The 15,566-nt window shown below is 42.0% G+C and overlaps 1 protein-coding gene across 13 annotated transcripts in view; it reads left to right on the top strand.

Annotated features, from left to right (window-relative positions):
• STARD13 (StAR related lipid transfer domain containing 13) overlaps positions 1-15,566 on the top strand; it is a 294,723-nt gene that overhangs the window by 212,566 nt on the left and 66,591 nt on the right. For 2 of the 13 annotated variants that reach the window (XM_084506704.1, XM_084506702.1), the window contains exon 1: positions 4,074-4,253. The exons of 8 other annotated variants lie outside the window; for them this stretch is intronic. Coding sequence is in view for 1 of the 5 variants with exons in the window: in XM_084506712.1 (XP_084362838.1) it covers positions 13,113-13,122 (10 nt within the window). In the remaining 4 variants the exon portion in view is untranslated. Of the gene's footprint in view, positions 1-4,073; positions 4,289-13,048; positions 13,123-15,566 lie in introns of those variants that run through there. 3 more of the 13 variants (XM_084506703.1, XM_084506701.1, XM_084506712.1) reach the window with 2 other exon arrangements.

Below are 15,566 nucleotides of genomic sequence, written 5' to 3'. Positions count from 1 at the left end.
GGAAATGGATTGCTCGACCACCAGAGGAGCAAGGCAGGGAGGAGATGCCTGTCAGGAGCCAGGCATGCTGGCACAATGCGAGTGCTCTTGTCCTAGCAGGCTGGGCTTGGTCATCCTTCCAACAGTGTCCTCATACCTCTTGTTTCTTCTCAAAGAGGCTCATAATTCTCTTACCACATTATAAGCAAATACACTGTGCAGTCAGAGTGCCTTTAAAGTATTAAAACCTTTCGGCCTGGCAGCCTTATGGCAGAACATTCAATAGATTAAATTTATTCAGCTTCCAAAAAGAATCAAGGGACAAGCAGCCATAACCACCCTAGTTGCACTGGGAAGGCACAGCTTTTCTATTTACAAGTTGCCTGGGGGGAAAATGCCAAATAATTTATTCCTCCTCCTTCCCCCCAGTGCAGCTGTGGGGATCTGAGACAATTTGTGAACTTAGTGTTTCAGCAGGGCCAGAAGACGAAAGGGGTTGAACTTGAGATCTCCTAGGGTCCTTTTCCAACCTGAATTACCCCAGCACCCTGTGATTTTATGATTCAGCTTTTTAAGGACAAGGCAGGGCAGACTTTCACCAGAGCATGTGGAGCTCTGCAGTTGCTCTCTCTGCAGTACATTATTCACAGGGGCTGTGAGCACTGAAGGTCCTTGGATGGAGTTCTAGCTCCTTACAAAGGAGCTCCTCACATAAAAGTGAAAGGTCTTTCTCTAATAGAAGTCTACACAACAAAAAGTAGGTTCATGTTTCTTTTGGTGATTCCCCAAGTGCTAGCAGTTAATCAGGTCCAAATCTGTAAGGCACAGTAAGCTCTTCACCAACAGAGCTTTCTTCCCTGTCAGACTTCTGCCCAAGGGGTCATGCTACCAAATGAATAAATCAGTAGGTTTCCAATTCTTTCTCTTTGTATGACATCTTATAAGCTCTTTATGAATGATAATAAGACTAATTAGTAACACGTGGTGTCTTGTACCTGACCTGTAAGGCCACAGTTTAGGAAACTCACTCATTTGCTATGAACTCTCAGCAGATCTCATGACTAGTTCAAGGTGAGAGGGAAGTGAGGACTGCATTGTGCACAGCAGTGGCAGGAGGAACTGTCCTACTGCCCTTCACTCTTGGGATGACATCTCTACTACTAAACCAAAAAGGGTCAGGGATGCCACGGCCAGGGGACATAGGCTGACTCATGTCTGCACTGCTTAAGAGAAAGTTAGCTGGAATGGTCCAAGGCAGAGAGAGAGACTGCAAATAGCTTGCAGATAAGCAGTGCAGATGATGTGCCTCCCAGGAACCTGAACTCATTCCACAGCCATCCCATATTCAGCCATACCGGGCTATTGTAGGGCTGTGCTCACGGTCAGCAAATAGGATGGCCCAACAGGAGGTGTGAAGAGGGAAATAGTCTGTGTAAACCAGCATCTGTACTACCATGTTTTGCTGTGGTTTTTTTTTTTTTGTTTGTTTGTTTGTTTGTTTGTTTTTGTTTTTTTTGTTTGTTTTTGTTTGTTTGTTTGTTTGTTTTTGTTTTTGTTAGTTGGGTTTTTGGTGTTGTTTTCTTTCCCCCCTCTTTACTCTAGTTTCAGTCTGTGAACTGAACACTCATTAGTGGTGGAAGCACATCTTCCCATTCATCCCTAAGGAGCTCAGTGCACTGTCTGAAACCAAAGAACGTAGAAGATGATGTAGATTAGGAGAGCAAATGTATTCATTTTCACATGCAGCATGCTTTTCGTGCTATTCAGGTGGTGGTTAACAGTCTCATGGCAGAGGGAGAGCAACTCTTGCGCTGTGTGCCATAAGCATTACTCCAGGCAGTAGGCACAATGCTCAGTAAAAGCCCTTGGAAGAGCCCCATGCATCATGTAATGCATGTCACACTGTGGTATGGAGCCTTTAATCTCCTCTTGCAACCTTTGCTAGAGATTCAAAATTCTGTTATTCAAATGGGTATGTACAAATGATTGGTCTCATTTATGGATTTTCAAGTACATTTTAAAGGTCAAACAAGTAATTTTAATCAGTCATGTGTGTTTTGACAGCTGATAAGTATCGAATGTACAGCAGCACCTGCAAAGCAAGATTAATTTTATTCCCCCTTACATATTTGGATCGGGAGCGGGGATGGTACTTCTCTCCTGCTCATTTCACTCTCCATCACCAAGCTCCTGGCATCGATCAACCAGTGCATCCACTGTCGTTGCAGCACTTCAAATCTGAGTCACAGCTGCTTGGACGAGGGCCCAGGACCTGTGTCATATGGCTGCCGATTAAGAGAGTAGTAGCTGCATCAGAGCCCTGCTGCCCTCAGCTAACAGCATGCCTGGCTACTCAGTGTGTACAGCTTTCTTTTAGGCTCCCTGGCTAGTAAGCATTTGGAAATTTGTCTGGCTTGGTTCTTCTTAAATTCTTGTGTGGTGGTTGTGGAGAGCTGTCAGATCACAAGATTACAACCAACTGTCCTCAGTTGCTGTCTGCAAAATTGTAATCAATGAAACTGAAAGCATTCTCCCATTTCCACAAATCACAGTCACAGGCTGGGAGTGAGGTTTGAACTCGGATCCTGTAGTGTCAACTTCCACCATGGGAACTAAAGGACTGTCTGCATCTCTTACTGGGAGCAGTGGCACACACAGGGATGGGCGGCAAGGCTGATCAGCATGGGCACCAAGTAGATGAGATTGTTCAGCATGGAAAAAAGAGGATTAAACGGGATCTGACAGAAGCCTGTGAAGTCATCTGTCATGTGGAAAAACTGAACTTGTAAGAACTGTGGGGCATGTAATGAAATGGTTAGAGAGTAGGTGTAAGTAGGCAGAAGTGCTTTTTTTGTGTGTGTGCTTTTCCACTATATTTTTAGAACGCACTATGAATGGGCGTAATTGCCTTCAGAAAGGAACAGGATTCGTTCACAGAAGACGGGTCTGCTGCAGGTACTGAGTGCTGTAGTCCAGCTCCAGCATCTGGCTGGGGAAGTCCCCAGATCCCTGATTGCTGGAAGCAGAGGCACACCGGGGGGAAAAACCCCTCCTGGCACATGCTCTTCTGCACTCTTCCCTAAGCTGCCAGCAGAGGTGAGTCTAAAAGACTCCTAGATGGAGCCTGTGACAGCAATCTCTAGCTGATCTAGCCAGGGCAGTGGTCAGGAGCCTGTGTGCCACAGGGACACGATCAGTTAGGGGAAGAGGAGACTTTTCATCATCAATCGGAGGGCAAAGAGCTCTTCAGACACTCAGCAATGGTGCAGCTCTCACTCTAAAAAAAACTGAGAACCCCTGGGTTTTGCAGCCCATTCAAACTGCATCCAGCTCTGCCCCGTAATTTTTAATTTCCATAGCACAGTTTCTTAAGAAGATCTGGAGGGTGGAGGATTAAAACAATTTACAGTTTACAGAAACTCAGCTTTGTTTTGCTCGGCTCATGGGAACAAAGTTCGCAGTGCTATTTTTATGGTACCACCTTGCTTTTATACTCTACACTTTGTTAAACATGATAATGAGTTCAGTGCTGTATACAGCATTCAGTGCTGCGCAGAAAAATAAAAGTATTTCCTGCCCACACTTCAAAAGAGCTGGTGTGGTGGTAAAGGCTCTTTCAAGCCAAGGGCTGCTAGCCTAAACAGTGCGTATTCTGGGTTAGCCTGTCAAAAAGCTCTGTATTGTAGATGTAAATTTGTCTTTGTAAGAATGACAAGCTCCTGTTCAAAGCAAAACATTATATAAAGCAGTTCAGTGAGGCACGATGTTTTGCTATATTCCCCCTCTGGAACAGAGAGGAGTTTTGTATTACATTAATCAGCCTCTAAGCCCTGAAGGTCACAATTATCTGGCCACTATTTTTCAGTATTAGTGATTTTAGTACACGATTAACTTTCATGTGTGCATCGTTAAGATGAGGAATTGTTTTTGAAGTTTCAAATACAGCAGCAGGTCTTAGCGGTAGTATTTGCCATACTTGCTCAGCCACTGCTAAAAGGGATGATTTATAGAAAATCCAGCTGTGAGTTTTCGTTTCTTCAAGAGCAGGAGGCGGGACTAGAAACCAACCTAAAACCAAGCAGAGCATTGATCAGAGTAGAAATGATGTAGAGCACAGCTCCACAGACAACAACCAAGCATCGTGGAAGTATTAGCTGGCAGATAAGGAGGCGGAAGCAGCGCTCAGTGACAGAGGAGCCATCTGTCAGAAACTGAGAATCAGATTGCGAGAAACCAGAAAATGAAGTACAGAAGAAAGTGATTTTGGTTCAAAGGTACAGTGAAGCCTAAGGATATCTATCTGTTGACAGTAAGTTTCTATACTGTAGCACTGATGTTTGATACAGCAGCTAGCACTGTTTGGAAGGGCTTTTCAGCTTTGAAAACAGAAGTGTCTCCTTTATAAAATAGCTTTTACTTAAAGTTTTTAATTTATTTTTAAGATGTAAATAAGCTTATATGTTTGAGGTGGCTTGTTTAAAAACTTGTAAACAAACTTTAAAACTACTGTGTCCATCACTCGAGAGGCTGGTTTTATTTAATAAGGTCATCTCCTGCTGAGGATGAGATTTTGTTCGTAACCTTTCTGAAAAATATCTTAGGAGAAAAGACTGCTTTGGCCCCAGTTGTGAGGTGAAAAAGGGTAGGCAAGAATATTTTTTCTGGAAAGGGGAAAGGAGTTCCCACCCAAATAGATCTAAACTAACTGGAACTGCAGCGTATAAACACCCTGGGGCTAAATTCTACCCTCGCTTACACTGATGTAAGTCAGGTTTAAGTCTACTGCAGTTAATAAAATTACTCCTGATTTAATTAAGGATAGAATTTGGTTGCACATTTCTTAATAATGAAAAAGCCCCATGGTTCTTTCCAAAGTGCATTTTGTGTTAGCTGCTTATTAAGGACTCGCTTTATAATACTTAGAAATGAACAGTGAACTCACGTTGTGATGCATCTTTTGTCATGTATCTGTATTATCCTTCACTGAAACGAGCACTAAGGCAGCACGAGAGATTGTAAGCAATCCCATTATTTCTTGTTAGCAAGTTCCCCGATAAGGTTTCATACTCCTTTCAGTTCAGTGGCTTGCATTGGGGGTGATATGCTTTAATCCCAGAAGGTTTGTGAGGCTCCACGTGGCAGTGATAAGATGCTATGAGCTATAGCAGATAAGTGTGAACGTCCCGTATGAGACCCCAGGCTGTGTTATTAGCACTGAGGCAGCCCTGGTGCAGATTGCACAGAAAAATGACTCCTGTGGCAGTGCTTTCCGTGTGCTAGTTGCTCCGTGCTAGAAGCAGAAGCATTGGCTGTTGACTGTAAAAAAAAAAATAAAAAGGAAAAAAAAAAAAAAAAAAAAGCCCTCTCACTATTATGGCCCAATATGGATGACAAAACACTGTAGCATGTGTGGGAAAATGGCTGCGGTCCAATGTCTGGAACCGTTTATCTTCTAGTAGAGTCTGGAAGATGACTGCTTTATGTATTTTACAGAAATCCCTGCTGATTGATTTCATTTACTTAGGGGGAGGGGGCATGGTGACTGATGGTGGGGACAACTGGAGGGAAAAAAAAAAGAGGAAAAAAAAAAAAAAAAAAGTGGATTCTTTACATTATCCTGACATCCTGTTCTGGTTAGGGTTGTTGGCACCTTTAAAGGAGACCGGACCATCGTGGACAGCCCGATACATCGTGCTGCTGCTTTTCCTACTGCACAGTTAGGTTTTTGCTCCTTGTTTCCAGGTCTCGGTGAGCTGAAAGTCACAGGCTCTGCTTACCGCCCCCTCCGCTGGCACTGCTCTCTTCCTGGCAGCATCGGGTAAATCTTGGAAATTATTTGCGAAAGGGGAACAGGCAGAAATTGATACAGGTCTCCGTAGGCTGTCAGAAGCCTGGCTGACAGGGGGCATTGTTACTGAAGAGGGAGGAAGGAATTTGTGACAAAAACTGAGATTTCCTGTCAGTGGGGAGAAATCTGTTTTCAGTGCACAGGGCTTGCTGAAATAGCTCATCCCACTTTGGCACGTGACTTCTGTACGCTAGGATGATGCTACAGCTTTCTTCTGACGTTTGCTGCTAAAATAGCCACTGTTTCTGTGTTTGGTTGGTATGTTGTTTAATAAGGAATAAAACTGGGATATGCTGTACCGTTGTCTTTCCTCTACCCTACTGATTTTTTTTGGTGTGCTCTGCCTGCCTGCCTGCCAAGGTGTTTGCCTTCAAATGAATTAATCTCACATCGTGGCATGACAGTCACTGTGCCTGTTATATGCCAGGCATATCTGCAGTGATTTCCTTTCATGCTGCCGGGGATCGGTGCCAACATTTTCATATGAAACAAGAACGAGAGGTTGACAATTGCTGGTCAATACGCTGCTACTGGGTTTGAGGCTTTACAAAAATGGGGAGAAAATGGATTCTTCAATGGGCAATATTACTTCAGATCACACCCAGCAATCTCTTCACAGGGCCTTCTACTCATGGCTTCAATGCCACGTCCAACACAGGGTCACACGGCACAGTTGGAGAAAGGGAAATGTACTGTGTCCATCCCATCACATCCAGTTTCCCATACATACCACTTGGTACAATCAAGACATTTTTCACTGACGGAGTGGGAAAGAAAGAAAGAAAAATTTCCTATTTCACTCCAACAGCCAAGGAAGCTTCACATATTTATCAAATATTTGTGTCGGATCAACGGGAACCATTAAGGGCTGTGCATAAACAGCATCCCCGCAATAAACCCAGCATCACCTCCCACCTGAACAGTGTCCTGTGCTGTTGTCCTGCAACATTTTTCAGCCTGTTGAGTTACTTTGGTTTCATTGGTCTTGATGTGTGTTTATTTTCTGTGTCTGTTTGTGGAGGATATGCTTATCTCAGAGGATATGCTCATCTCTTCATTGCTCGTGTGTTGACCTCTGATTTGCAAGTTTACAGGAAATTAGATTAATCCTAACCCTTCCAACTTTGCTAATTTGGTTTCCTCTTGCAGAACATCTTCTCATTAGGAGCCTCTCAGAGTGCTACCCATTTTTTTGTCTCGATTAAATAAGTTTGAGTCCTTCCTGGTTTTGGCATATCTTAATCAGGGGCAGTTGTTGAGTGGTTGATACCACAGGGTTCAGGTGAAGCTACCAGTTCTTTTCCTTTCTGTATGGCACTGGGATGGGACATGGCACAGAGCAAATCTGGTGCTCCCGTGACTTCTTCAGATATGCCATTATCATGGGGTCCTTCATGGGGACTACCTTCTTCATTGAGAGGTCTCTTCATGAGGTAGTGCTGGTAAACAGATCCGATGTAAGCGTGTGGTATGTTGTTATTAAAACCCTCTTAAATATTCCTTCTCTCCCTGAGCTCATTAACTGGAACGCTCCACTTTATCAGATTGTTTCCTGTGCTAGTGAAGCTGCATCTGACATGTACTCATGTCTCACTTTCATCTCGCATTTGGCAGATGGGAAAGAAAGGGGTCTAAGCCTGAGCAAACTTGTTTTTTCATCCACTGGGACTGCGTTCTCCAAGTAATTCGGAGCAGGTTTGGGACAGCCAGCCCTTGTGCCTTTATCTTCTGCAAGGGTTTGTAGAGCTGTAAGTCACAACCTGTGCTCGGGCCTTAGCCCCTTCCGCTGCTGCCCCTGCAGTCCCTATATGTCAATTAGTCAGCTTTCGTAGTCTCTTCCTTGCCTAAAAAAACCCTCATGTGGTCACTGCAAACGTGCCTTCCTCAGTGGACTACTTACAGGAGAAATATCTTGGAACATATTTTTATAGACTTTACATGTTACCCCATTTTTTGATAAATTTTGTCCTCTTTTGCATTGCAATATAGTATATGACAAGCATAGGCCAGGTGGTAGAACTACAGCTGCCTCTTGTTTTCTTATCAGACGAAGCCAAGATACTGTTAAAAACAGAAGATCAGCTGGAAATAAAAGGGAGCTGTAGGCTGTGAAACATTACAAAATACCTCGTTGAATATCTTTGCAGGACATACAGCAACAGCAAAGCTGCTATGTGCTAAATGGGTTTGGAGTGGAGGCCAGCTGAATGCGATGCATAAATGATTTACTTGTTCATTTATAACCCTAACCTAGAATCATGAATTTTTTGCTGTCCCATAAAAAGGATGACTTTATGTGACCCTTTAAAACCTTCAGCTTTAAGTGGCATTAAGTTGATGGCTACTTGTTTTGTACCTTCGGTGAAAAATTATGCATAAATCACGTAGGATTTGCTTGTAATGTACTCATAATCCTCGCAAGCAAAACTCCCACCCAAACCTAGTGATCGAGCATGGTTTCTTGAACTCAGCAGAAAGGTCACCTCATAAAAACCATGTCGGCATAATAGTCAGGCCACCCAGACAATTTTTTTTGGCTAGGACATTACTTTAATTAAGTGATTGTAAAGTTAAAATAATAATAGGATTCTGATTTAATCAGATGAAAGCCAGGGGAGCTACATTAAACTCAGTTTCCATCCCCCAAACGCATCCAGACGAGCTAAGATCACTCTCTGCTTGAAGAACATTTTTGCACAGAGGGGCAGAGAGGGATGGGCTCATCCCATCTTAAAACATTCTGGGGTTTGTGTGTTTAAATCGAACCCTTAACATTGTTTTGTTCCTTAATTACCTCTGTTCTGTTGATTTATTGATGCTTTTGAGGCAAGTAGGCTCAGTAATACATAATCACACGTGTCACGTGAAAGCTTCTATTGAATCCGTGGGCATTGTGCACAAAAGGAAAGGACTGACTGAGGGGACTTCTGTGGGGATGGTCCTCCTCTTAAAGGTAAAAACAGCAGCAGCTGTCATTAAAAGCTGGAATTAAGGTACTTAATCGCAAATGAAATCGAAGGCCGTGTAAAATCAATGGCTAGGGCTGTCTCAGTCCTTGAAATCTGCCCAGGCAGCCAATAATTTGGGCAGAAGGTGAGTGGGAACCTGTGGTCCTGTGGCAGGGGCTGGAGGCTGGAACATCTTCAGAGAGCAGTGCTGGGAGGAGCGAGGGCTGAACGTACTGCTCGGACAGAAAGGGCCCTTCCAGACCAGGGTGACTCTGGGGGGAAATAGGAGTGCTATATGCTTTAGCACTTGTTACACAGGCTCTGAATTTGGATGGAAATTGTGAGTTGCAGTCCTTTGCCAGCCATGGGCGCTGATGTACAGTTAAAAAAATCACAACATTGTCCCACCTGGCTTGGTTTTGGGGAGACTTTTGGAGACACCAGTGGCTAATGACTTATTTCGGCAGCTCTGTCATCCTGATTTGGTTTTTAGGAGTATGCATAGATGACCAGGAGCAAATGCACTATATACAAGCACAACAATGTGTACCTCTCTTGTGCTTCTGAGGCACCGAATTCACAATATAGATGTACGTTCATATTTAGTGCTTAGCACATTAAATCTCTGTAGGCCTGTAGAAACATGTCTAATTTATACATCCAAATTAATAGAAGAGGTAATCACACATAATAGTCAGTCTTTTCATCACTTAACTCAATGAGGAATGAAGACACTGTTTTGTTTGGACTGTAATTGCTTATACATACCTGAAAATACCATCCCATATTCTCAGTTCTTTGTAAAAACACCACAAGTTTGTCGTTAGAAGAGCATTTCAGGCAACTGCATAATGAATTATCTTCACTTTTCAACTAAACTGAAAATTAGGAGCCTGACCCAGATCTCACTGGGATATCTCTACTGGAGTTTTTCATTGAACTTAGATGCTGAACAAGCTAAACTAGTTCATTTAAAAATCTGTTTGAAAATTACCATTCAGAAAATGGAGTCTTGAAAGCTCGGTGCTGATAATGAGCATTCCGGCAGACCTTTAAGGCAGCAGTCAAATGCCCTCCTGGCTTATATTATTTATTTATATTGCATATATATTGCCCACCTGAGCTTCCAGACTGAGTTCAGTAGACAGCTCTATCTCTATCTTAATTCCTCAGCCCCGGTTGTAGTGGCATCCAAGTGAGGAAAATATCTGCCAGCTCCAGGTGGCCACGTACACAGATGGGTGAAACATGAGCAGTGGTTTAGGGAGCCACAAGGTCATATCCTAAGAGTAATGGGTATTGTCAATGTTTTTTGCAAAAAGGGACAAAGAGTTGCAAACCTTGCCGAGAAACCTGGACTTTATTTAGCTACAGTTGAAGAAGCAGCCTGTACCAGAAATCTGCATTTGTACCATTTGTACTGAGAGGCTCTGGGAGGGAGGTTTTAAATAATTTCCTGAACAGTTCACATAAAATAGAAAATCAGAGATTAGAAGGGGCTGGATGGCATCACCTGTTGTCAGCCTCCATATCATCTCTCTCTGTGATTCAGTGGGATTATAATAGTTGCCGAATAAGGCAGCAGAATTGAGCCTTCAGGTTAAACAGGCTGAATAAGAATTATAAGCACTGTGTAAATAAATTCCCTCTTATTTACAGTCTTGATACTAAGAATTTGTCCTTTGAGTTCGGCATAATAAAATACAAGTAGGATCTACAAATTCTAGTATTTTTGTATTAACTGTGCTCAGGACTGCTATTCTAATGCTTTGTTAGAGTTCCCCCTTCCAATTTTCACTGTTTTAAGTCACTTTAATAGAGAGAATTAATTTTCATTGAAAGCAATTTTTCCCAACATTTCCTTGTTTCCAGTAAGAAAAGAACAAGAACAAAGGCTACCAAACAAAATACAACTTGTCTAAAATCTCATAAAAGCTCTTACACAAGAATCTATCAAGCCTGGGAAAATGTGTTCTTTTGTAAAAACATATTTTTCCTTGAAGTCACTGCTAGATTGCAAAAGTTCACATAACATACTGATATGTGTATGTGTTTATGTAAGACGGACCTCTGTATTTCACTTTCTGATGTCAGTGTTGCCTTGGCAACTGTATTTTATTGATTAATAGAATATATATAATTTGTTTCTCAGCTGCATCATCTTATAAATTCATTTTTCTTTTGGAGAGGCGGTTTCATTTTCTCGTTCCCTGAGTAAAATTATTTTTCTGATATGAAAATATTCTTTTGATCTTTCTGGAGGTGTTTCTGTGGCTGTACACAAAACCCAACAAAGTTTGACAAATATATGCTTATAAAGAAAGTTGTTAAATTACATATTATACACTGATACGTGTATTTTAGTAAAGTGCTTTTGCCATATCTTTTAATCTAATATTTTATCTGTAGCTTCACTGGTGAAGCAATTGGAGACTCTGTCCATACAGTTCTGGTTATTAGATGCTGTGTGGTGCTTTTCATCCAGAGATTTCAAATTCTGATTAGTAATACTTCACAGAATCTCTTTGAACTAAATATTATTCTGGAATTTATTTTACATCTAGATAAGCTGAGATATGGAAAGTTTGAAACTTAGCCTCAAATCAGAGTAAATTTGAAACGGTACTGAGAATAACTCCTGAAACTCAAGAAACTTTTAATCCTGTAATCCGTTTTAGGTTTGTCAGCTTTAATAGTTAGTTCCCGATTTATTTCTGTAGCATTTCAAGAACCCGTTGTCCTGCTGCCGTGACTGCTGGACATTTTTACAAGAAGTTGTGGTTCTGACCTGACGACCTTCCATCTTCGTGCAAACGGGGTCACGAGTGAATGCTACAAGCAGTAGGGGAGAGGGTAGGAAAGGAAGGATACCGTGTTCAAGTTCAGATGGTGCCATTGGCTGATCGCATGCACAGCTCGAGACATCTGCATTGTTAGATTTATCAAATATCCTCCTACGTTGGGTTTTATCTTTTTCCCCCCCTTGTTTATTTGTTTCATGGTTTATAAGTACTGCAGCAGCCAAGAGCAGCCAGGGTTTGCAGCTTCCCAGATCAGATCAAGCAGTAAGAAGAAAACTGGGAAGGCCGAGAAAAAGGAGGAGGAGTACAAGTAATGGATGGGAAAGTAATGGAAGTTCAGCCAGATGTTGATGTAAAAGCTGTCTTTTACATAGAGCTGAAAGCGCAGCCATCCCTACAGCCCTAATATTAACAATTTACAAATTATAACAGTGACTGTATTTGTATGTCATACAGAGTGTAAATTATGGGAATGGGTTGTCAACACACATAGGAAAACAAGTCTGAAAATCTCTAGCACTTTCTTTAAATATAATAGTTCCTGACAATTAAATATCCCATTGGTTGCTATCTAAATATTTATCTTCAGTTAAATTACAAGAAGTCCGCAGTCAGAGAAAACCCACGCTCTTCTGTTCTCTGTCTTAAAGATTAAATTATGTTCCACCTTTGAAAAAACACTTCGTTTCGGGTTTTATTCTGCTTTATTTTTGTGGATAACTTTGGAAAAAAAAAAAAAAGAGAGAGAGAGAGAGAAAAGAGTTTGCCATTGATGGCAAGCAGGGACAAAGGCACTGTTACTAGATTGTGGTTTTGAAGGCTGTTTACCATGCTAAGTCAGAGACCATAATGTGAAATCATGTTTTTAATCTTTCAGATTAAAACATTCAACAACAGGCCTTCCTAGCAACAAGGCTCCACCTAACACAGAGCCTCATTTTCTTGCAAGCATCCTGCAGTTTTACATGGATTTTCTGGGCCAGTCTTTGGCAGCAGCAACACTAATTTATTCCAGATGAAAGTCAGGCCCACTATAATTAGCAATACCATGGTATTTGTCTGAAAAATCAAGAAACATTGGCATTTGCTAGAGATGCAGTGTGTCTTGTGGAAAACCCTTTTAATTCTAGCTTCTAGGTACCTGGGTCTAAACAGCTGATCCAGCCCATTTGGCATAGCTGCTTCATTAGTCCGAGGAGAGAGGGATTTGCTTGCAGAGAACTTGAAGACCCATTCCCCCTCTCCATCCATCCACCCACTGGAGGATGATTCAGTCTGCCTCGGTTAAGTAAATACCTCTTCCCTTGGGAATATACAGGAACAATAGGAAATAAATGCTGGCACCTCCATGCAGTTGGGATCCATTTACTCATTTGAAGATTGTGAAGAAGGTTGTGACTTATCTTCCTCTTGCATAATAACCCGAGAATTGGAGCAGTCACCACAGAGGGAGGAGATTCTGGGCTCTACTCTGAGTGGGATGAACTCGCATCTTCCTCTCTTAACTCAGAGGACCTAAACTCCTGCCTTGATAGGATGACCATCCGTAAGTCTTCATGCTTTTGTTTCTTACCCTCTCCTTTTCTGTCTGTCTGTAAAGACTGCAAGCTCTGTAAGGCACCAGCATGTTTGTCATTGAACACTGAGCAGCACTGACTTCTGTAAGGTTTTGATTTTGTCTGAGGTTTGTAATAAAATAGTAATAGTAGCAAGTGTGTGTATTTCTTCCTTCACACCACAGACAAATCAAATGCAGAGTAAAAGCCTTGTTCTGGGAGATGCATTTCTTGGTTTTGGCTGATATTGGTAGAAGATGAGCTTTATACCTTTGGTTGTGACACAGTTTGTGGAACAGAGGGTGAGTCTCCAGTGATGCTGGACTTGATGTGTATTTAGGGAACACCTGGCTGCTTGTTGGTTTTCTACTGGCATGACTATGTCCTCATTTTTGAGGTCTCATCCAACCTAGAAATTCTGTGATTCTGTGATTTTTGATTGTCTCTTCTAGAGACGTTTGTGCCAGAGTTTATCAGACCTGTAGCACTGGAAAACATTGTGCTTCAGGTTCCTGTCCTATAACTGACTCTCTTAGGAACTTTCTTGGACCTAGGCAAGCACATAGCTCAGGGCAGAGGGTGACTGCAGAGCTCCTACTCAGTCTAACTGCCCCTTGGCATCTTCTTCTCTTTGAATTTCTAAAGAAGGACAGAGTAGGAGGGATGAGGCTGTGAGGACAATGTGCAGCATTATGCAGTCACTCCTGCAACACTGGCGAGGAATGCAGCAGTGATGTGTTCCCCGAGTGAGTCATTCTGGAGCTGCCAGAAGTTGTAGGAACCCATTGCCCAGTGATGAGTAGTGGTTGACCTTTATTCCCACCATACAGAATATTGTAAAACTGAGCTAAATGAGTTGCCTTCTGAGCACTGGCATCGATGCAGCCTGGGTTCCTATGGAGTTGAATTCCTTCTCCCCAGCTCGCTGAATCCAGAGTCCTTGCTGTAATGCAAGCAGAAATCAAAAGCGTGATGTGGAAAGTAGTAGGTGAAGCTATATGATTTGTGGCATGGAGACAGAAAAAGAAGGTACTTTTAGGTTTACCTTAAAATCTTTTAAGTTATTACAGTGAAAAATTGTTGAGAAAATCATCATAAGGAAAATATGGGGCCCACCCTGCCAATTCATCCCTAATGTGTTTCAGCCCAGCAGATGGATAGCCACTGACAAATCTGGTCTGAGCTTATCAGGCATAGTAAATTACTGTACAGCTTACAGGCAGCTAAAGTTATATCAGTACATTGCTCCTATAAAATGACGGTTATTTTGATAATCTGCTTTGACAGCTTTAAAGGTATTATTAACTCTAACTACCTTCTATTAAATGATATTTTAAAAAGAAATGAATTTCCATTTAACAACTCAAACTACGCTAAAACGTATATTCTGTCAAGGAGAGTTTTAGAAGTACACGAATGCTATGTTGAGCCTTCCCTCTCCTTCTGCATCTCCCCATCCCCTGTGATAAAAATATCGTGGCTCACATATGGGATATTCTTCACATCATTTCAAAAAAAAATATTAACACTGAATGAGAAAGAGTTTTTCCATTGGTTTGGAGTTGGTCTTCAACTATGCAGGAGCAATTCAGACGCTGACAGTATAAGAAAGGCATCCAGAGATGCTGCTGGCCACTCTTGAGAAGTAACTTTTTTCTTGAAAGTGAGATTGACACAAATTGTTCAGTGAAAGTCACAGAAATCAAATTTATTGCTGTGCCTAAAATGTTTAACATATGGAACTCACCAAAGCTTTTGTAATTTCGGATTTACCCTTTGCTTTCAGATCTCTGGCAACTTCTTCCTAAAGCTGTTTTAGTATTTTTTATCCAAGTCTGCATAACCATTTCTCTGTTTCATCCTGTGGCAATCTGTATAATACACTTTGATAGATTTTCAGAGTGTTCATTTGGCTTAGGATCTTCTTGTGCTGGCAGCACTTCTGAAAACAGGAGCTAGGAGAGTAGCAGCTAAAGACTGGCTTCAACCTGGCAAGCCCTTTCCCCAGTTCACCCAGTGCTCAGTGTACTTCAGGAAAGAAATCTCTACTGGAAAAGGTTAACACAAGATCTCTGGGAGAGCGTACTCTGCTACTTGCACAGCAGGACGTGTAGTTTCTGCATGAGAACAGTGATAAAAATATACTGGTTATTTATCAAATGAGACTTTTACTGTGGTTTCATACTGGTGGATATCACTGCAGAATCTGTCCGGGATAGAAGGGCTGTCCTCCAGGAGAAAAGGCAAAGCAGTCTCAGGCTCATCTGCAGAATGCCCTTAGGGAGCAGAGCACTCTGAAAGACACTGTAACCTGAAGGCCCTGAGCATTAATCTGAAAGCCCTTCAGTGCTCCTGTCCTGTGCTGGCAGCAAAATAGCCCTTCTGAATAAAGCATCACGGAATTAGAAAAGCAATGCCAAGGGTATTCTTTAAG

Source organism: Aythya ferina, assembly GCF_964211825.1.
Source record: "Aythya ferina genome assembly, chromosome: 1".
NCBI lineage: Eukaryota > Metazoa > Chordata > Aves > Anseriformes > Anatidae > Aythya > Aythya ferina.
This window is presented reverse-complemented; position numbering and strand designations above follow the sequence as displayed.